Source organism: Toxotes jaculatrix, chromosome 15, assembly GCF_017976425.1.
Source record: "Toxotes jaculatrix isolate fToxJac2 chromosome 15, fToxJac2.pri, whole genome shotgun sequence".
Classification (NCBI taxonomy): domain Eukaryota; kingdom Metazoa; phylum Chordata; class Actinopteri; family Toxotidae; genus Toxotes; species Toxotes jaculatrix.
In genome coordinates this window covers 12260420-12282720 of record NC_054408.1, presented here as the reverse complement: position 1 = coordinate 12282720, position 22301 = coordinate 12260420, and the positions used below count along the sequence as shown (strand labels likewise).

The 22301-nt window shown below is 42.7% G+C and overlaps 2 protein-coding genes across 3 annotated transcripts in view; one reads left to right on the top strand and one right to left on the bottom strand.

The window, feature by feature from the left end:
- LOC121193994 (dynein, cytoplasmic 1, intermediate chain 2a) overlaps positions 1-4424 on the top strand; it is an 18328-nt gene extending 13904 nt beyond the window's left edge. For both annotated transcript variants that reach the window (XM_041056471.1, XM_041056470.1), the window contains 6 exons: positions 52-165; positions 719-852; positions 1897-2041; positions 2727-2867; positions 3054-3179; positions 3454-4424. In XM_041056471.1, the coding sequence (XP_040912405.1) occupies positions 52-165; positions 719-852; positions 1897-2041; positions 2727-2867; positions 3054-3179; positions 3454-3567 (774 nt within the window). In that variant the 3' untranslated portion in view covers positions 3568-4424. The remainder of the gene's footprint in view (positions 1-51; positions 166-718; positions 853-1896; positions 2042-2726; positions 2868-3053; positions 3180-3453) is intronic.
- On the bottom strand, positions 4374-22301 carry LOC121193993 (calcium-binding mitochondrial carrier protein Aralar1-like). The gene is made up of 18 exons (XM_041056468.1): positions 22133-22301; positions 21549-21602; positions 19588-19730; positions 18021-18136; positions 17082-17221; positions 15397-15543; positions 15093-15231; positions 14094-14187; positions 13120-13204; positions 11792-11873; positions 10543-10701; positions 9530-9582; positions 9230-9310; positions 6948-7088; positions 5763-5901; positions 5300-5458; positions 5068-5158; positions 4374-4977 (listed from the first exon to the last, which is right to left on the bottom strand). The coding sequence occupies exons 1-18, from the start codon at positions 22142-22144 to the stop codon at positions 4770-4772; spliced, it is 2043 nt and encodes a 680-aa protein (XP_040912402.1). The 5' UTR covers positions 22145-22301; the 3' UTR covers positions 4374-4769.

Genomic DNA, 22301 nt, shown 5'->3' with positions numbered 1-22301 from the left:
TAATTTAAATACAACAGAAGACTAAAAATTTCCCCCTCCTTCTCTTTGCAGCACCCAGTTTACTGTGTGAATGTGGTTGGCACCCAGAACGCCCACAACCTGATTAGCATCTCCACTGATGGAAAGATGTGCTCCTGGAGTCTGGACATGCTTTCACAGCCGCAGGTAACACATATACTGTATATTTGTGTGTGGGGGTTTTTTTTGTATTCATGGTTGGTCAGAGGACTATTTCTGAATTAAATAAACAACTTGGGATTAAAGATTTAGCCATAAAGTTTAATTGCTATGTTAATCATTCATCACATTTTAAGGAGCAGAGCTTAGTTTTTACATTTTGTGTATTTTCTGTCTCTTCAGTTACACATTGCACACACTTCCTGTCCCTCCCATTCGTGCTAAATGTCAAACATTTTGGCCGGACTCCATCGTTTTAGCATTCCAGTTTGGTATTTCCCCTGGCTTCACCCTTATTTCACCTACAACTCATTTTTCACTTTCAAGGAAATTAACTTTGCTAGCTGTGTCATTTCATCCGTGTTGCCAAGACCTCAATGTCAAACGTCAATTTTTTATAAAGTGTTAGTTGAATTTAGATGATGCATTAATAAACTGTCAAGTGATTTTTATAGGTTGTGCTTGGCAGAGTGTGTGTTAACATAAAGCCTGGGCAGGGAGCTTGTTATGGATGTTGTTCCATGTTTGCTCTCCTCAACAGGACAGCATGGAGCTGGTGTTCAAGCAGTCCAAAGCTGTAGCTGTCACCTCCATGTCTTTCCCTCTCGGAGATGTCAACAATTTTGTGGTGGGCAGTGAGGACGGCTCTGTCTACATGTCGTGTCGTCATGGAAGGTGCGTTCACAAGCAACCGCGGTCCCCAGCATCTCCCCACCCCCAAACACCGTCAGGAAACTAAAAGTCTCCTTAGGCCCACCTAGGACCGTGTGTCAAATAAATATAGCCCACTCACTTCCCAGTGCAACGCAAATCCAACACTTGATCTTCTGCTGTTTGAGGTTTCACTCCTGCCCAGTCATCCTGTTTTTCTTTTCCGCTTGTCAGTTGTGTTTGTAAAGGTCGTTCAACATAAACAGGGCACACATGCAGGGGAAACAAATCATTTTTTCCTGCCCGCTTATTTTTTTTTTTTTCTCTTCTCAGTATGTTTCTCTGGGTGAGAGAGTTTGTTTACAGTCGGCCATCCCAGGGAGAATTAAAACTGCAGTTTATCCCACAATGTTCTCATTTAAGAGACCGGGGCTCCTCTAACTGTGGATGGTCCTCAGCAGAGAAATGTGGCTTAAATCAGAGCTGCCACTGAGTAGCATGTTTAGTTCCACACTAAATGTCCTGCAGTATGCCCAGAGACCGCAGAGAGGGGATAGCTGCTAGGTTTCGCACAGCAGAATCACCTCTGTAATTGGGGGAATAATTTTCCACCTCATTTACAATGGTATGATACTCTCATTGCAGTTAATAATGCATAAGCATCACTCATGCTGAGTATTTACCTCTCTACGTTAATTATCAGAGCCTCAGTTGGGTAACAGCTCTGCAACATGTGGTTGAGGGGTTGCAGGCTCTTTTGCCACCCTGCTGGTAATCACATGATATAAGTAAATGATTAATGTGAATACATCCAGCAGAGGTCCGTCTGTGCCTGTTGCCTGTCTTTCTTACTTAATGTGACGCCCAGATGATTTAAAAAAACGACAAAAAAACAGGAGTACAAACTGTTAATCCTTTGAATTTTGTTCCCTTCATGCAATGTACGGAAATGTATATTCAAACATTATCACAACTGAAGGTCATTACTCAACATCTGCTGCTTTCAACAATTACATTTGTCATGCTGCTCAGCACACTTACTCGCCACTTCATCTCTGTGCTCCACAGCAAAGCGGGCATCAGTGAGATGTTTGAGGGCCACCACGGGCCCATCACAGGGATCCACTGCCACACAGCTGCGGGGCCCATGGACTTCTCCCACCTGTTTGTTACCTCCTCTTTCGACTGGACTGTCAAGCTTTGGAGCACCAAGGTACGAGCGAGATCTAGGGCAGACACTGAAACCTGAGAGAAGAAGAAAACCTGTCTTTATTTTGTTTGGGAGAGAGGACCCCTCCTTATGAAGGAAAAATTTGGGATAGCAATATTTTTATATTGATTGACAAGTCCCATACTTGACTTTAAAAGGGTATTGATTCAAATTGTAAGACAGATGTCCTGAAAACCAGAAGAGTAACCGTACTGAAATCCCAATTAGCCTAAAGTAGTTTCTCTAAGCTCTGTGTGAGTAATTTTCATGGTAAAGAAAATCATTCTCTAAGACAGATGAAAGCTGAGATCCAAAGTTTGTTTTTATCCTTACCAGCTGTAAAAGAAAATGGCCAGAGGAGGTAAGTATATTAACGCATTAGCAGTGGTAATTGCATGAATAGTACATGACATTATCAGCTGAAAAAAAAAACTCCAAGGCAGTATTACTACTACAATTGCTACAAAGCAGATTAAAGAGCACTGACAGCTGATCCACCATTTTCTTTCAACACATGGTGGTACCTTAGAATGAATCGATACATGTATAGGCACCTATATGTATATAGGTGCCTATACATGTATATATGTATGCTATATGCACCTATACTGAACTTCTTTTAAATAAATTGGTTATTTGAAATCATGGTTTTCTTCAACTTTTTTTCTTCTTTCATACATTTCTGTAGAACAACAAGCCCCTGTATTCATTTGAAGATAACTCGGATTATGTGTACGATGTCATGTGGTCTCCGACTCACCCTGCTCTGTTTGCTTGTGTGGACGGCGTTGGACATCTGGACCTGTGGAACCTCAACAATGACACTGAAGTACTGTAGTCCGCTAAAAGCATACGACACATTTTCTGTGACCCCCTTAGAAGGAAAACATTTTTTTTTTTTGTATACATTAAGAAACACACACTTAAATCTTAATTAGAGATGATCTTCTTCAGAGGTAGCCGAGCATGTTCCCACTCCTCTGATTGTTATTCTTTGGTGTTTATTGTTTTTTAGGTCCCCACTGCCAGCGTCACAGTTGAGGGCAACCCAGCCCTCAACAGGGTCAGATGGGCTCATTCTGGCAGAGAAATCGCTGTGGGAGACTCAGATGGACGGGTTCTTGTGTATGATGTTGGAGAGGTGAGCAGCCATGACTCAGCTTTTTACCACTCTGCCCTGTCACTTGGGCATGTTGTTGAAGACATGATTCAGCCTCTTACCTGCTACAATTTCTACTTTAGTGATTAGTGATTAATTGCACAACTGAGGGCAGTTCACCTTATTTAGATTTTTTAAGAGCATCTTGAGGATTTAACTCAGAATATGAGTATAGACTTTAGCTGTGATCTTGTGCCACTGCAGAATGCTGTGTGTGAAATTTGAGTCACGCCTCTGTTGCGCCCCTCCCCCACAGCAAATTGCGGTTCCACGAAATGACGAGTGGACCCGTTTTGTCCGCACACTGGCAGAGATCAACGAGAACAGGGATGATGCGGAGGAGCTGGCAGCTCAACGTCTGGCCGCCTGATCTAAACGGCATGGACACAACGTTTAAGGGACCAGTGGTGGGGGTCGGTTAAAATCAGCCCCGTTTTTGATAGAAGGAAAAGGTTAAGTTATGATCAGAAAGAAATATGGACATCTTTTCTTATTTCTTATACTTTATTTGGACAATTCTGCCTTTCTCAGTTAGCTGGACCGTCACCAGTCTTCCTCGGAATAACACAAGCGTCAGGGCTATCGACCTCAGACACTAACACGAAGCCATGTTCACAAACACAAAACAGTCGCCCCTTCTTCAACCAGATGCCTTAAAAGTTTCATTTTAATCTTGATTTAAAATCCATACCTGTCTTTATTTACAGCATGTTAACACAAGCCTTAATTTTGAGTTTTTCAAGCCAAATACTGTAGGTGCTCCACTCCACATATTCACGAGAAACTCTCGTAGCTGTTTTCTCCATTTCTGCCAAAGTTGCACCGGAGCAATCACATCTCTAAACATCCAGGAATGTAAACATCTCACAGCTGTCGCCCATGTTGTCATCTCTATTCCTTTAGTCTTGATGACATAAATATTCACTTGTTTGTATGATACTGAAATGTCCAAATGTCTTTCTACTTCTGTATTGTTCTATAGGACACCAGTTTCCACTTAATCAGTGCGGCTGGTTAGACTTGAGATAGTTGGAATATCCTCTATGCTGTAAGTGCTCAGTGATTTCCAGATCTGTCATATTTGTTGATACGGTCTGAACAGAGGTGGTTTGTTTCCTGAAGAATCTCAAAGCTTGGTGGCAAGAGTGAGAATGTACTTTTCACACAGTAGAAACAAACAGTTTAAATGATTTATTTCAATAAAATACAATAAATACATTTAAATTATTTCCCAAGTCCCTGGTCATGATTTCAAAATAAAACACTTCTGAAAACATCTGTACATCCTCATGTCTCTGAAATGTGGCTGACACATGCACACCAAAGCTGCTGCACGCCAGAAAACCGCAGTAACAATCCTTTCGCAATGCCATAATGTCCCTCTGTAGAGAAGTACAATATGTACAATAAAACTGTGCAAGCTATGCAAAGAAAAAGCAGTAAAGCCAAACTCATGCAGCATTCAAAGTAAGACAACCGCTCCAATTTAAATGTGGTTCAAGAAAACCATTTTGGAGGAGACATAATGACTTGGAAGAGCATGCAGCCCTCACTGTCATGACGAGTGACGGTTTATGAGGCCTCTGGCTCGGTTTTGGACGTCGCTGGCTTGACTGTCACCTCTCCAGAAGGCTTGAACTTGGGCAGGTGAAGACCAAACTTTCTTTCCACGCCGGCAAACGTTGCAGCAGCCAGACGGTAGCCACCGACGTGGTCTGCCGTGACAGAGGGAAGGTCCTTGATCATGGGTTTGGGCGTGGGATCGGAGCCGGCAGGACGACTGAGGAAACAGAGTCACATTAGGGCAAGACGCACTTCGTGGTATAAATGAATGGTTTGTTCTTGTTGAAAAGAGGGTGAAAGCACTTACTGTCCTCCAAAGTCAACGTAGAACCATCTTTGCAACAGTTCATAGGTCACCAGGGTTACACCGAACTGCGGTGAGGATCTGAAGACACGAGCTAATGGAAGATGGTTTGAAAATTACAATGTGGGATTTAATATTTCTCCAGTGGCTTCTAGACAATTACAGCCACCGCAGCGAGCCTCATTTCCCAGTCATGAAACCACTCGGGACCATGAGTGTGTGTGTATCCGTTTACCTCCTGCTCCCTTCCAAAACGCCCTGAAACCTTCCTCCTTGAGGATCTTCCTGAAGCAGTCGATGACTCCACTGTATGTCGTCTGGCCTGCTCGGGCCGCCACCTGGAGCCTGGTCTTGATGACATCAGCAGGGGTCACCAGAGAAGCCGCTGGTACACCTTAGGAGACATCGTACAACAGACATAATGAAGCCCTTTCACTATGCACAGATGGCGTCACGTTCTGATAACCCTACTGCAGCATCACGCAGGCCTCGAAATGGGTAGAGCTGGATAGTGCGATATGACAAGCAATATACATACAGTTCAGCTATTGTGAGGTTAAGTGGATGGAGAAAGGACAAACAGGGAGGAAACCGAAATGTATTCCTTGGAGCAGATAATGTGACACATGGCTCAATAATAACACAACATGTTGCTGTTTGGATGTCCAGAGACCCTGAGCGTTCCACATGTTTGTTACCTGCAATAGCTCCAGCAGTGAGCAGCTGCAGTGCCCCCAGCCTTCCTTCCTCATCTGCCAGCTTCGCCTTGGTGTGGGCATAAACAGGGAAGTAGATGGCGGAGAAGGGGATGTCACGCAGGAAGCAAGCTTTGGCTCCCTGACAGAAAGAAAAAGGATAATTTTGGAAAAATATATATACACAACGTAACAGGGCTGCTACATGGGCAGAGGCAGTGGTTGAGGCCTGGGAGCTGTCTCATTCAACCCACAGGGGGGCTTTAGTGTTGATGATGGAGCCAAAGAGCCCCAGGCAGAGCTGCAGCCTCCAGAGAGAAATCCATCACACACACACACACACACAGATTACCACCATGGACCCCAGTGTGCTGGCTTCTTCTACCCAGAGGAAGTCAGCATTTTTTTTTTTTTTTTTAACAAGCCACACACTGTCTGCTACTCATTAAAATATGGAGTATGAACACTTGACTCGAGCTGTAAGTGAACCCACAAGGATCTGGAAAGGAGCAGTAGCAAAGCATAATCCCTCACTAATTTGCTGTTGGTTGTTGGCCACAGTTACTTTTGCATGTTTAACACTGTTTTGGAAAATTGCAAACAGTCAGCAAAAGCACTGTTTGATGTTCAAATTTCTGATCCTGATCTCCATTATGTCTATGTACACATGCAACTGTTCAAGTACAGTGGTATTTCATCTGTGTATTGTTAGGGAAAAAATCTATTCACATGTTAATATACAGTAGAGGAAAGTAAAGTGCATTTACACAAGCACTGTATTTTACTTTTTAGTTTCCATTTATCTTACTTTACACTTTCACTACATTTAAAAGGGAAATATAGTTTTTTTTAACCACACTACGATTACATGACAACTACAATGATTTATTTTGCAGATAATGACATTACATATAAAAAATGAATTTGATTAACTCAAAAACTACAATGCATTGTTACAGATGAAACTACTCAACAGTATAGCTAAAATGAACCAGAATGGGTGTGTGTTTCCCCTCAGTGTGTTATGAAAACTTCTTCCACTGTTGTTACATACACTAAAGTGAACAATAAATAAACTCCTTGTGTTGTTGATATTATATCTCAGGAACATCGGAGAACCTTTCACTGCCCTTGTACGACAGACGTTGATGCTGCAGACATCATGGTGCTGCAGAGGTGCTGACCTACCTTGTAGAGGCCAAAGAAGCCCAGGTCTCTCACAACATTCAGGGCACTGACCCTGGGCCCTGTGGTGATCTCTCCAGCCACCTGCAGACGGATCTTAACGATCTCCAGAGGATTGGTGAAAATCACCTGGGAACCTCCAGCCTGCGGGATGCAACAGGAAACAGAACCTGATTAGGAGTGGTTTATATATAGAGATCAAGGTTTCTAAGTGGATTTTAAGAGATAAGTGAGGTGACGTGACTGGGAGGTGAACTCAGGGTGAATGATAATGATGTGTAAGCATTTTTTCCTAGTAGGCATTTTCAAATTATCTCCATAAACTTCAGCACAAAAGACGTTTTTTTCTCCGTCTGATCCAATGTTGTCAGAGAATGGCCTTGACAGGAGGAGGAAAAAGCAGGCATTGATAGAAGAACAACAGGGGTCAGAACAGAGCAGGCGTCGGGTGAGGAAAAGCCCCGGCTCATGGTTGGAAGGCTCTGACCCTGGCACCAGCCCTCTGCCCCCCTCGCCTCCCCTGAGGCACCTCCTGTGGCAGGGTGAGCGGCCCAGCCTGGCCTCGCCCCGCACACTTCCCCAATTCACCCCCATTCCCAGGGGAGAGCGCTGAATCACCCGGACGGCTCGGAGTCCTGGCAAGTGATGCCCTAAAGGCACAGCACCCTCTGACTCAGGCACATTTATCACCCTCCCCAAATCTAATCAGGCCCCAGGATGGCTGGTGGTGACATTCAGGGCAGGGGTTTTATCTGTAAACATCCGAGCAAAGGTCTAAAAAGTGCTCTGGCACATTTAGTCATTTTCAAAGTGGAGGGGGAATATCCGCTGCTCTGAAGATTGATGCGCTCTCTCCCTCTCTTTTATCTTCTTCTGTTCTCTCTTCTCTTGGGAGCGATAATTTAACAAGCCATTCCCATCAGATTAACCAAACTCTAAACTTTCATAAAATAACATGAGGATGTGGAACAGTTGATATAAAACACATGAATAAATTAGAGAAGGCCATATTTGAGACATATTTTTAGTAGTTAACAGTGTGTAAAGAAAACATCCTCGTTGTCCTTTGTGGAGACCTGTGCTGTGACCACGCCTCAGGTATGTGCTGCGTTGTCAGACTCAATCACACTGAGCTGGACCCCGCTTCATCCAGGACCCTCCAGGGCCTCTTCCTCCAATTACACCCTGACAGGGGTCACAACCCCGGAGACCCCGCTCCTCTGTGAGCAACCTGTGGGCTCTGCTCCACAGCCTGCCTGTTTCATTTCATCACAGCCAGAGGAGAGGCAGAGTGGAAGAATTATATCTTTAATCCACTGCTGCACTCAAAAGATTTTATGAGCCAAAAAAAAAAAAAAAAATCCAATCTGGAGGATTCAGGGTCTAAATTTAACTTTTGTATTTCAGGCAGCCGTTGTAAGCTGCCAGTAGAGGAGTTGACCTGAGAATAACAATGATAAATCTCTCACACACATTTAATAAATGAGTCACTATTACTGATGAAAAATTTAAATGAGAAGCATATGATGATAATTTGAGTCAGATGAAATTCAAATGAAACCAAAATTTTAAATAAATTACCACAATCAATCAAAATACCAATCTGAGAATTCCCCATAAATATGGATCCAAAATGAAGATAAAATTTGTACTCCCCTACATTTATCAGTTTTACTTACTTAGTTACTTTCCAGAGTATACATTATAGATACTTTTACTTTAAGTAACTTTTGGGAATAATACAAAAGTATATACTTTTACTTTTCAAGTGACATTTTCAATGGAGGATATTTACTTGTAATATTGTGCGATTGTACTGCAGTACTGCTACTTAAACTTAAGGATCGCAACGTTTCATCCACAACCATATGTAGTCCATGGTTTTGCCAAATAACAAATAGCTATCCAGCCCTGCAGGTACTAAAGCATTTATAATATTAAACATCCGAACCACAGTGTTAATCGGTGTGTGTTGGCAGGAATAAGCTTTACATCTAAATAGCTTTTATGTAATTTGATTTCTCTTGTGCTAACTGGTTGACGTAAACATTTATCTAAGGCCTAAGTGAACAAGCGAGTTGGTTACACACAAAGATTCCTCTTAAAAATGTAGTAGTTACTCTGACTGGTAATAATTGTTAGCACTAACCACGTCATGACAAACTTAAGAAACAAAATATTTCCCTTCATTAATCAGTTTATAACCCATAATTTGCGTTCCTTCACTTGGTTTTGAGTTCATCGACTACAGACTGAATTTAAAGAATCACTAAAGTAATGCTTACACATCCACCAGCGAGAATCTCTGCAGCCAGAGGGATGGTATCATCTTGTGTGGTGAACTTGTCTCTGACAAAATCATTCACCTGAAAAAAAAAAAAAAGGGAAGAAGGCGTCAAGAAAAAAAGCAGATGAGACACAATCCCAATCTTGATAGCGGGGGCATTAATGTTAACTTGTGGTTGCAGTCACATCTTGATTGCAAAGACTGTGTTTCTTCTATGCTCTGTGCATGTTTTTCATTCACAGTGAATCACTCAGAGCAACTTTTTGAACACTCTAAGCTACACAGTGGAATGACTTGCCGTGAGTTTGATAGCTTTCTCCGGGGCAACGCCAATGAGCTGCGGGAGGAGACCTGCAAAATATTATTCATAGATACCATTAGAATACCTGACAGAGAGCGAGACAAAGTCTGGCTTGAAATGAATGCACTTTTTTTTATCTTTGCAGAATGAATACATCCACTGACAGCTAGAACAATATAAGCTGCAGGGTTCTTGTGTGCGTAAAACAAACCCATAAATATTTACAGATGTGGCTGATACATCTGATGCACCAAGACACAAAGGTCCCATTGAAATTGAACAAAAGTCCAAAAAATATGACACTGCCGGTGCGTATGGGATCAACATTGTTGAGGCTTGATCCCACTGTTGGTGGGGAACAGAGAGAGCTGTGTGGTCACGGACAAGATCGAGGGGGGAGGCTGGGTGCTACGGTGGCGATAACCGCCATACTGTTTCACCGTCTGTCCTTCATCAAGCCAGATAAACTTCTGAAGGAGCTGCTGAGTGACTGCTGCTGGTATGCAGCCAGAAAACAGCAGAGCGTGTCTGTCTCTGAGTCAATCACCCTCTTATCATGTGCAAGGGAGGAGGAAGGGGGGCAGAGGGAAGCAGATCTGAGTAACAAAGAGCTGCAGTGGTGGAGGTAGCAGTAGATGGCAGTCTTGACTTCCTTCATATGAACAGCCTGTGGGTAGAAGTGTTGTATATCACAAGCCTTCAGCACCATTATTACCACCGGGGCAGAGGCAGATCAGACACTGCTACTACATGAATTCTGCTGGTCATTTTCCTTGGGGAGCTTTCCCAGGTATTGAGATAATGAAAACGCGACCCCTGGGTGTTGCTTTATTCACTGCTGAACAGGGAGGGCAAAGGTTTCTGGTATCAATTAGCAAAACCATGCTGCTGATATTAGCACACTGACAAATCCTGATGCTTTCCCATCAGGCGGTTTGTTTTGCAAGACACCCACATGTTGACCTGCAAATAGATTTCAGGTCCATACCATGAAACCCGTAAAGGATTACCTCTGTAGAATCCAAAGAAGCCCTCGTAACGCAGCACTTTCTTCGCACAGTCGAAGCTGTTCTTGTACATCAGTTCCCCTACAAAGGAGCCTGTGGAGCGCTGGTTCTGCATGCGCGTCTTCACCAGGTCGATGGGGTACACAGCTGTGGCACCGGTGGCTACAAAACACACACATTTAATATCATTGATTGAACTCTTTATTTTGTTTTTTCAAAAAACAAAGACTTGCCAGCGTTTTGAGCACCTGGAAAATTCACATTACATTACACGTAATGTGAATTCAATACTACATAACACTAGACAACAGTGAAAATGTTGGTTATAATGTTGGTTATACTTTCCCAAAGCCAAAGTGGATGTCTTCAGAAAATGACACCAATGAAGGTCTGCCATTTTTGCTTTTGATCAATTAGAAAATTACCTTATTAATTTTCTAAGCTCTTGTGCTTTTGAGCTCTTAGACAGTCCTCTTGATGCATGTAGGCATCTTATCAAGTTTTTTTAGGGTCTTATACAATTAAAGGCGTACATGTTTGTGGGGAGGTTGTTTAATAATCCCTAGCAAATAAACAGACCTGTGATTGTGTATAAACTGTTACAAAACAGTTACTACACATAGAGTGGAAAGTCTGGCAACTGTGTGAAAGCTGGGGCAGCAAAACTGCAGCAACTTGCACTGAACTCCTGTTCGCAGCTATACTTGCTATGTCTTGTCTGACATCAAAGGGTGCAGTAATGACTCTTCTCTCAAACATACAAACAGCTCAGTCAGCACTGAGGGTGACAAACAGCTCATTATCCCCACAAAGACATGGCAGTTTCACCATATATGCCTCGTGATACGCATCTCTTTCTACACTTCTCCCTGCCTGCACTTCTCTACTGCTGAATGAGGATTGATCAAGTTTTTGTGTGTCTGTGGAGAGCACACACACACACACACACAGTCAGAGTGTGTTCCTGTCTGAGGGGCGGTTATGTCAGAAGTTCCTTGTATCCGTTCCTTCCAGTGTAATTAGACGGAGATTCCAGAGAGTGCGGTTCCGGAAGATTTGTGTCATTCCAAAGCTCCGGCTCCAACGACAGCCTGGAGCCACCGGTGGCACGGCAGCACAATGCCGGAGCTTCACATCACAACCCCTCTCCCTGCAGCACAATGGACGGCTCCAGGGCCTCAGCGCGCCAGTCTGGCCGGCTAAGGTTACCCCTCGGGCAGGCCGGGGGCTCTGCGGCAGACATGTCACTCACCTCCAGCGATTGAGCCCAGAGTAAACCTGTAGGCAGACTCTGCAGCCTGGAGCCAGACGGGCCGAGACGTTTCGTGAGCGTGCTGTATAGGAGAAAAAGACACCAGTGGTCAAATGAATATGGAGAAAGACAGGGGGGAGAGATCAGAACACTAACCATGAATCAGCAAGCTATTAAACTATAGCGAACCAGATACATTGTGGAAAGAAAAACGTTATGGAGTAGTCAACGGCGGAGGAAGGCGATGGAATGTGGACATGTCATATAACGTCTGATTCATCATCAGCCAGTATTAAATGTCACAGACAGACAGGCTCTGGATACAGTAAATGACTGTGTGAACCTGTAGCTGAGCTTTCCACACATGCTGCATGTGGGAGGCTAAAGCTAAAGGTCTTCTTTTATTTTTACAACAAAGTATAATTTCTCTCATATCTACTTGATCTCTGTATCTGTGTTTGATGTTGAAAGCGGAGCCCCTTTGTTTTCACTGTGGTGCAGGGGAACAGATTAGCCCCACAAGCCTTTTCCATGTAAAGATTAGTATCTACATGAATATTACACAGTCCGAATGAGACTTTGTTAAAGTATGTGTGTGTGCAGGTTGAGGCGGTGAGTAACTTCTCCCAGGCCAGATGAGAAGGGAGCAGAGCAGATCACTCTTTTCCTCTTCCCAGATGCCTCCACAGAGGGTTGCATGCTAACAAGATCGAGGTCTTGATCAAAGGGTTTAAACAATTAGCCTACTTCCACTAAAGGGCAGGCCTGAGAATTGCAGCAGCCCCCCCCCCCACCCCACAGGAATCAAATTCCAGACCTCTGAGCATGAGTCCCAGGAGCATGAGTGGCCTGAAATCTCTGACCACAGCCTGAGATAGAGCCATGCTATCCGGTAGAAGCAGGAGCTATTTTGTTCTCCTACATCCACCTTGACTCCCACTCCCCTTCAGCTATTAGCAGACTTTGCTAAAGGCTCCTAAAACTCCTCAAGCCTCACACTGATAAAAGCCTCTTATTAGCTTCTCAGATGTGTGATTGCAGCTGATGTGTATGTGCAGCTATACTGAATAAAATGGGAAGAGCCTTTCATGGAGAGGTGCAACGCAACAATCCATTCCTCTTCTATAACTATAATTGGTGTACTTTTATCTGCGAGTTTAAGTAATGTACTTCACAAGGGAAGAAAAACATGGGCACTCTTCTAATTCAGTGACTGAGCATTCTCCCTTTTTCGTTCCTTTCTCAGAAGGAAGCAGACGGAGAAGAGGAAAAGGCTTTGATAAAAGGCACGAGGATGTGAGGTGTATTAGAGGAGTCAATCAGGCTACCTGTCTCTGGGTCTCTGCTAGGTGGTATGGCATTGCTCCTTCCTCCAGCGGGGCTATCCTCTCGATGTCTGCATGGTTCAGCCGCCTTAACACACAACAGCAGGGGAGGGAGGGAGTTAGGCCAGGAAAAAGCAGAGAGCCCTGCATCTACTGCGAGGAGCAGCCAGTGATTAAGATTTTCCACAGACCCTTTACTGGCATATAACTTGAAGTTACTGCAACCTTAATTTAAGCTTATATAAACCACAGACAAACAAAGCTGGATGAGTGCCTGTGGCCCAACAAGTAAATGAAAGTGGTTTGTTACTCAATGTTTGAGACACAAATATTCCCTACTGGCCTGACGCTTCATAAAGTCTGTATTCATGTTTTATGTTTGTCTTGTAAATCAGCCAGTGGAGCAACCGTTGTTAAACTGAATAAGCAATAACTTTATCTTTACAGGCAATAAACAGACCTGTAACATACTTCTTCCATTCATGGTGGAATAAAAAAATAACACAGTTCTATATAAATGTTATGAATACACTTAGTGGATTTGAGGAACAGCAGTAGAACCTACCCGGGCGACTTCATCGACAGAAGCAGAAAAGTAAAGTCTGCTGACCGTCTATGTATTCACTTGTATCTTTGTTTTACACCTTTAAAACTGTCCCCACCTGTGTAGCACCCTTTTTTCAGCACAGTACAGCTCAAAATATTCTTATAGAGGGGCTTGTGATAAATATTGTTTCAATATTTATTCACATAATTAAAGAAAGAAAGAAATCTGCACTACTGTCTTTTTTTATTCCAGCTTTGTCAGTGAAAGTCTATATATGCTTGTAGATCACTAAATATATTAATAACTCAAAGACATAAAGGAGATACTAGCCCCACAACAGCACTGGTTTAAACAACAGCACTTTTAACTGGTTCTCTCAGCTTCTCTAAATGGACTCCCCAGGATAAAACTGAGTTATTTAGAATCTTACCCAGAGTGAGAGTGGAGACCGGAGAGCTGGTACAGGATGTCAATCTCCATTGGAGTGATTTGTCCAAACTTATTGGCTGCAAGAACAAACTCCTCTACGACGCACCAAAAAAGAAAAGGAAATGAGATGACGCAAACAAAACTTCAGCCACTGTAGCCTCAAAACATTAAAGTCGGAAAGGAAATGGAGAGGTTAGCCACGTCAGGTATTTTCTACGGTAGGCTAGTATTAAATAGTATTTGCAAATACTGTTCCTTGTTTGCTTTGGTGTTATTGTGAATGTGAGGTGCTAAACAGGATGCTTAAGGAGATAACAGAAAAATATTTAAAGCCACAAAATTAATTCCATATGTGCTTTACCTCCTCACCCTGCAATACTTTATATGTGCTTTATATTCAATCTGCTGAGAAGTTCCATTATCATCAGGTGGTCTTTCTCAAAGGAAACCAAATGGTAGCTGTTGAAGGAGGGGATAGAGTTGGTTCTACACTTCCCCCGCAAAGACCTTCCTGTCAGGTCCACTGCAACCTTCAGTTACAAGCCTTCTTCTCTGATCTTGAGTACTGCAGTGAAATACTTTCCTGTGACTGGCAGCTGACATGTGTTTGCTTTACACCCACCCAGCTGATATGTTTAGTAAATAAGAATTATTTGCAAATACTATTTTTCCATAGTCTTCTCTTTACAAGGAGAAAAAAAACCATGGAGAGAAAGTAAAGGAACAGTCTACAGTTGGAATCTCAATGGAAAACACAATTAGGAGCAGATGTGACTGACAGTACCACTATGAGTTACAGATCTACAAGTAAGGGCTGATCTGATTACCGGGTTAGAGATTTTCGTTTACCTTTGTAATTTAGTGCTACAGTAAATGTTCCCTGAGTGCTCACTCACACCACTCTGTCAAGAAAGTACAGCAACATTTCATATCACATATGAAATGCAGACATGACTATTTCATTGATGTCAGGAGCCCCTCCAGTGCGTGTCAGGTCTACCTTTGGTAACAAGTATGTCCCTGTGTGTGCCGGTGAGGGTGCTGTAAATCTTGCGGACCAGCTCCATGTTGTTGAGGAGGGCGTTGAAGGCATTGAAGTAGGAGAAGCTCACCATGTGGGAGGTGCTGCCTCCTGCAGCCTAAAGAAAGATCCAGAATTTGTCATTTCTTATTTACAGGAAGACCTCAAATAGTTTTTTTTCAGATACAAATTACCAACATGGATTTTATAAATATAACTGTAGTGACTGAATCCTAATCTCTCATGCTTCTGGTGCAGGATTTTTTTTTTTTTTGCAACTCACTGAAACCAGATTCTCCTCTACAAATGGAGTCAGCATGTGGTGTCTGATGGTGGCCATGATGTCGCTGAAGTCCAAGGCAGTGATGGTGCCACTTTTATTCTTGTCTTTTTGTGCAAAAGCCTGGCGGGCATGCTCCAACTGCAGCTCCTGCAGCAACACACACACAGAGAAGACACGCACCACAAGCCGTTAGCTGACAAAAGAAGCAAAGTTTGTGTTCTCGCAATAAGGAGCATCGCATTACGAGTGAGCGGTGAAATGGAACTTTTGAGGAAGAAAGTATAATAATATCAGTGTTGGACAGACGTGAAAGTCATCAGATGTGACAGTGTCAGACACTGGCTTTTGTAATCACCACTGTTTCTCTGGAGACTAATGTAAACCATGTCCTGAGAAGTCTGATCCCAGAGCCGAGCGGAACGGCTGGTGAGACGGTCGGCAGGTGTGTCCGCCTTGAGATGATTCAATATGAAAACCATGCAATCAGAAGGGGATGGAGGGGGAGGCTGACCCCGGGTCAGTGTCTGCTGTCAAGGCTCATCGGCTATAACCAGAGGATCACAGAGCAACGTCACCGCAATTTTCAGCTGTTACTTCATCTTTACACTCTGGTCCTGATAACCTAATCAGTGGATTGTTGCTCAAGATTAATTCTCACAATGTTTGCTGATTATATTGTTGAAAACTCATGATGATACTTTGTTGCCTCACAAAGCATCAGACTTACCAAGCTTAAAAATCTTCTACCTTGTCTGCACTCGCTGAAGTTACAGGTCCAGCCAAATACTACAGCAACCACAAGGTGGCAGAGTCAACGCTACGTGTAGATTTAAAAAACTACGCGTAGACTTGTGCTTCTTTGTATTTTAAGTATTACTCGGATAAAGGAAATTAAATGTGCTTGGACGTGACAGAAAAACAAGACAATAATAATGACAGATGTGAATTAAATCATGCACACAATGGGGTCTTTGGTGTAGCGGTGGGAAGCCTTAGTCAAGTATGATAAACCACAAAGTGCTCTGAGGGATCCCACACTGCAGTGGAGCCACAGCACCGCCTGTCTAACTCTTGGACCACCCAGCTTCTGCCTAAGACCACAGCCCTTAACTCCAAACCAGGTTCTTCCCTGACCGTAATGCTGCTGATTTATGAGCGCAGAAGTCTCAGTGCGATAGGGGCAACAACCAATAAAGCAAAACAACAACACACGCTGGGCTACCGCAAACCACCAGAACAGCCGAAGAGAAGAAACACTGAAGATGCAACACCCCACTGCAACTATCTTCTATCGTGAGGAGATCATATATAGCATGCAGTTCACCTTACGTCATTTCCATTTGTCTCACCACACAATGAATGGTTTCACATTTATTAAAGCACACATACAGTGCATTCAGAAAGTTTTCAGACCACTTCACTTTTTTCACATTTTGTTATGTTACAGCCTGATGCTAAAATTTTCCCCATCATCAAAGCAAAAACCATGTTTGCCTGTTTTTGGTCTTTATGCTGAACTAAGCTAACCAGCTGCTTTGTATTTACCATACAGACATTAGAGTGGGGTCAATCTTCTCATCTGACTCCCGGCAAGAAAGTAAATAGGCTTATTTCTCAAAATGTCAATCTGTTCCTTTCATTGAAATGTATAGGACTGATGCGTTTCTGCGATTCAAAAAGTATACCTGCAGAAACTGGGTGAACTCTGTATAGCTGAGATCCTTGTTTCTTTCATGGCCGAAGTGTAGCCTGATGAACTCACAGTCCCAGTTGAAGGGAATGTGGTGATGAACTGTGGTCTGGCTGAAGATATCGCGTACATTCTCTGGAAGAGTGAAGACATGAGTGAGCAATAACAAAAGACAGAGGGAAAAACATGCAAGATGCAAGTGTAATGCCTGTCTCACATCCTCATCCCGTTTGTCGAGAACCTCGTTAAAGTAGAGGATAGAGTCCATTTGGACTGTGAAGCTGAATGGGCTGTTTGACGGTCCCTCTCCTTTTACATTTTGAGGGTTCAGAGTCCATCCAGGACATTTTCTGTATAAGCACTGCTCTCAATTTCAGTCACCTTTATGGAGGCCCATTGCACAGAAAGAGCATAGCAGCAGCTCCTTTGTATGACTCTGCACTTCTTGATTTATGACATGCTGGATTCATTTCTCTTCTTGTCAGATGGAGCTGGCTATAATGTGATGTTCCACACAGCTCACTCGCTTGCTGTCCTGCCTTGAGACAAGACTTTAAAAATCCAAGCTGCTGGTATATGTAATACTTTACAGGCTCCAGAAGCCGAGAGAAGAAAAATGTGGCTACTGCTACATTTATTGACAATGTAAGAACAACCCAGAACATTCAATGTTACACTCAAACTCACTTTGAGTTTTTTGGCATTTTCCATCACCATTGTTTTCTACTACTAAGCAATGGAAACTACAACAAAAAGCATCTTAACTACTTTACATTATCTACATGATGTCAACATCTTTAGTCAAACAGAGGTATAGTAACATTATGGTGTTTAAACTACACTCTGTATACATAAGATGATGCATAGTCTCCTGTAGTTAAGCTGGAAGTACACCCTCACACCAGCGTGCTGACATTAACCACCATGTACATACCAAATGAGATATTCCCAGTGCCAGTCTTGTCAAACAACTGAAAGGCAACTATGAACAGGGCATCCGGGGCACATAGAACTGATTCAAAGGCCAGAAACTCCTGGAAAGAGATCAGTCTGTATGGACAAGAAAGAAAGAGTGCTATCTGAACAAAGGACATATGCATCTTTTACAAAACTACAAAAAGCTACAATAACACAGCAATCTATTGTGCAAGTTGAATTGGCCAGAGAAAAATAAAAACAAATACTGATGAGGATAGTGACTGAGGTAAAGAACAGCAAGCAAATGCAGTAATATAATACAAAATCAATTTTTTTTTAGCTGAGCTTTGAAGTTCATTCTTGACCTCGGAAACAGCAGCTGTTAAAAAAGAAATTTATCTCAATGTGCATTTAGTAGATGTTCTGTAGCTGATCATATCACATATTCGTCATCAGCAATTGGAGTTTTCCCAGTTGTGACAGGAAATTTTAGATATTCAAATTTCTGTGTTTTCTGAGCACTTTAAGGACTTTCCATCCATAAAGTTGAGCCTCTAAGTTCATTCTATTGCACTGCAGAATTAGTGCCACCCACTGCTTATCTTGATGAACCAACCAATATTTTCTTTTGCTGATTTTCTGAAAATTTGGTTAACTTTTGAGATACGCTTGGATGGAAACCTAGTAAGTAGTAACTCACTATCACCTCTTGAGATACAAAGTGGTATTATGTTGAGCTTGGCACGTCAAACATGCTGCAAGCTTATTGGCTCACTGACACTGACGAAATTAACCCATTAGGTATCGAAATTTGGTACCGAACTAAATGACATTTTTCAATACCTGATGGTATCGAGGCGATTTGGTCGGTGCCTTAAGAAGTATTGCATTCGATACCCAGCCCTAATATTTAATCAACAATTAAGTCTTGAACAGACAAACAGGTGGGCCACCTGAAAGAAAAATGATGGTACACAGGTAATGGGAGTTGGGTATCAAAGTGACCTTTAAGATTACTTGCTGCTGTGATTATATGACATCCAAATGTTTTGTTGACTTGAAGGTTCATTAAGAAACTGGTGAAACAGGAGTAGACAGTTTGCTTTGTGATAAATACACATTAAAGCTAAATTTAACACATTCTAAATGGATGGAAGCCAATAGCGCATCTCAAAGATTTCAAATTTACAGGAACTTGTTTTTGTAATAACAGTGCAGGAATATATCAACAGAAAAGGTACGAACATAAGTACACAATCACATTTAACACAACATAACTCTTGTGTACTTCCTAATAAAGAATTGTTGTGTATGCCTACCAGTTACGACTGGCATGCATGCTGCCTTTGCATCATAACTGTACTGTGGTATTGTGCTGACAGCTTGTAATCTGCAATTTCCAATTTCACTTGGAAATTGCATTGCTCTCAGGACAAGTTGCAGAAGTGTAAACACCATGGAAATCTCATTTTAAATATACAGGTGATTTTAGACCATGATCTATGAATCTACAAGCATTAACATATCTCAGCGTAACAGAAGACTTCCACAGCAACCTCCTTAATATCACTGTGAGTACTCACCCGTCTTTAGTGGTGTCAGCCACTCCAGCTATCAGCTCCACAGTTTTGGGATTATGCTGAGGTTGTGTATGCAGACCCAGGTAACTTTGTACAAAGTCCCTGGGGGTCATGTAATGCTCTCCATCCTCCACCACACTGGCATACTGCAGAAGTGACACAGACAGAGCTGTAAAATATATGGATGTTAAATGTGGATCCACATGTGGATTCAGAGATTCCATTGTGTGCACAGAAAGAAAACGATGTGGTGACTGAATACAATGAGAGGGAAAACAACAACCAACAGGTGATAAACCAACAAGTCTGTTTTGCTGTAGCTCTGTCAACTGGTATCTATTTTCTTTGTGACAATAACGTTTTTGTTACACGTTTCTATACCACCCTACACAGTATTTTAAATCATACAGTGCTGTGCTGCCGCATCTCATTGTGACAAAAAGTACTGAAGTAAATGTCACATATTGTGCTATTCACTGTGATAAATATGTTCATCAGTGTATATAACATTTAGGAGCTGGATGAAAAGGGTTTGAGGAGCGGTGTATACAGTACTATTTGCTCAGGGAAGTACAGGCTGTCCTTTCCAGGAACACCCAGTTCACACACACACAGTTACTCACATTCACACCTGGACGCTGCCCAGTACAATTTGTTGGCCACCGAGTAGCTCTAGTGAAGCATTTGGAGGTTTAAGGCCTTGATCAAGGGCACCTCAGGGATGGTTAAGTGGTGCTCTTTCACTTATTCCACTCAAATTACTATACAGGACACAATATCTGATAAATAATGTTTAGTTTTGGCTAATCTAATGTTACCATAAATCAGTTTTGCTCATTGATTTGCAATGGTCTTAAACAACCAAAGACTCTAGCTCCTGTCATAAAGGGGTACCTCAGTATAAACAGTACAGGGAAAATCCCTGTCGTATCATGGTACATATCTTCATATTGCCCAAACCTAATCCAAATTGATAAAATGCTCGGCACACGGTGACAATAAATCAGTAACTATCACCTTGCAAGTGTTAGGGTTAGGACTCCACTTGACTGAAGCAAAACAAGCACAGCTAAAGCAGCAGTGTGCTAAACCTGAGATCCCCGTCAGGCTTTAAGACGTAAGGTCATTTTTAGAGCCTGGTTGGATTTCAAGTTGGAACAGAGATAGCTCTGGAAACACAAGCGCCACATGAACTGGCAACAGAAAGGCCACACTCATGGGTCTGAGCCAAGCTCGAATAGAGAAAGCATGAGATAAACAGAGAAGGAGTGTGGGAGGAGACCTTCACGCCAAGTGTTTTCAGGGCTACAATTCAATGCACTCTGCTGAATTAATGTTTTAAGTGAAAATATTAATTCCAAGCAATTTATTGCCACATTTCTCCATCACATGATTGTGTATCCATTCACCCTCACAGTAGGCCTCAAGTAGTTCTTAATCAAATTATACAGGCAGTCAGAATGAGCTTCCAGTAATTAACTCTTCCACCTGAATATGCATCACAAATTACGCAGCGCTCTTATAGCAGAGTCAGGAGATGTGGAGGGACCATAAGGCGATCTGTAAGGGATCAGAGTCCCTACTTTCAGGTACAAGTTTATACTCCAAACAAGACCTGTTGGGATAAACAAACCTACACACATATGCCAGGGATATGTGTCTTTGAAGGGAAGTGGACAGAGCATGATGAGATATTCAATGACATGGTGATAATCAAAAAACACACACTACACACACACATGAAGTCAAAGCAGGGGGAATTCTCTGTTGAAGCAGATCCAAAATTAGTCGAAGCATTTGTGTGACCTTTACTGAACTATGTGCCCCAATTGACACCACACAGAAACTACCCACTGGTTGCAACTGGTTAGTGGACTTGTAATACACAGTATCTATATGTATTTGTGTGTTGCCATGAATGTTAATGCTACAAATGTCTTAGGTTCTGTGAGTAACAGTCTTACCTTCAGAAAAATAGTCTTCAAGTCATGGGGGTCGGCTCTTTTTGTCGTTTGCACCTAAAACACACAAGTTGGAATTTGTTATGAGAAAAAGTTCACAGTCTGAATATTACGATGGTGTCTACAGTTTAGGCTTCAGCAGACAACTCTGCCATATGTTCAATCAGTTAATCAATAAAACTGAAGTTCAGATTGTCAGTTTAGCTTTGATTTTTACGCAGTCATCTCAGCGGGATCGATCCCAGCCGACTGAAACAACATCTACAACACCCTGCATGTGAAAATAACCGTGCTGCGATCCTCTCTTACAACAAAATAAACCCGCTACAAGCCAAACGTCTCTGATATATACACAGAAATGCAACAGAGGAAAGAAATTACAGCTGTCTCTGCGAGGCCGGCAGAGATGCGCCTATGCAAAGATGCAGGATTAAAATAAAGGGGGGACTCCGCTGCAATTTCAGACAGAAGCTGTAAACCCACGCGTCCGCCCAGACATGCTGTCCTCCGTATCCGACAGCGGATCCTTCACGGCCGCTTTACTGCCTTTAAAATTAATATGTGATAAGAAATATTGACGGAGTCACCTTGACCGCCATGCTGGGTGTGACGTCAGCTGCAGAGGACTGGCGCAGGCGCTGGGCATCGGGATGACAGCGGGCATGACAGGACAGACGCTGAAATATATTTAGCCAAGTATTGTCCTTTTCTGTCTGCGGGACGGCGTGTCAGCTGAGGAGCCGCTCGGAGAGGTGC

Excerpts from the sequence above, each read along its gene's own strand:
- LOC121193993 (XM_041056468.1), bottom strand. Across the intron at positions 17,222-18,020 it reads CACTGGGAATATCTCATTTG|AGAATGTACGCGATATCTTC; the intron begins GTATGTACATGG and ends TCACTCTTCCAG. Across the intron at positions 14,188-15,092 it reads GGACATACTTGTTACCAAAG|AGGAGTTTGTTCTTGCAGCC; the intron begins GTAGACCTGACA and ends GGTGCGTCGTAG.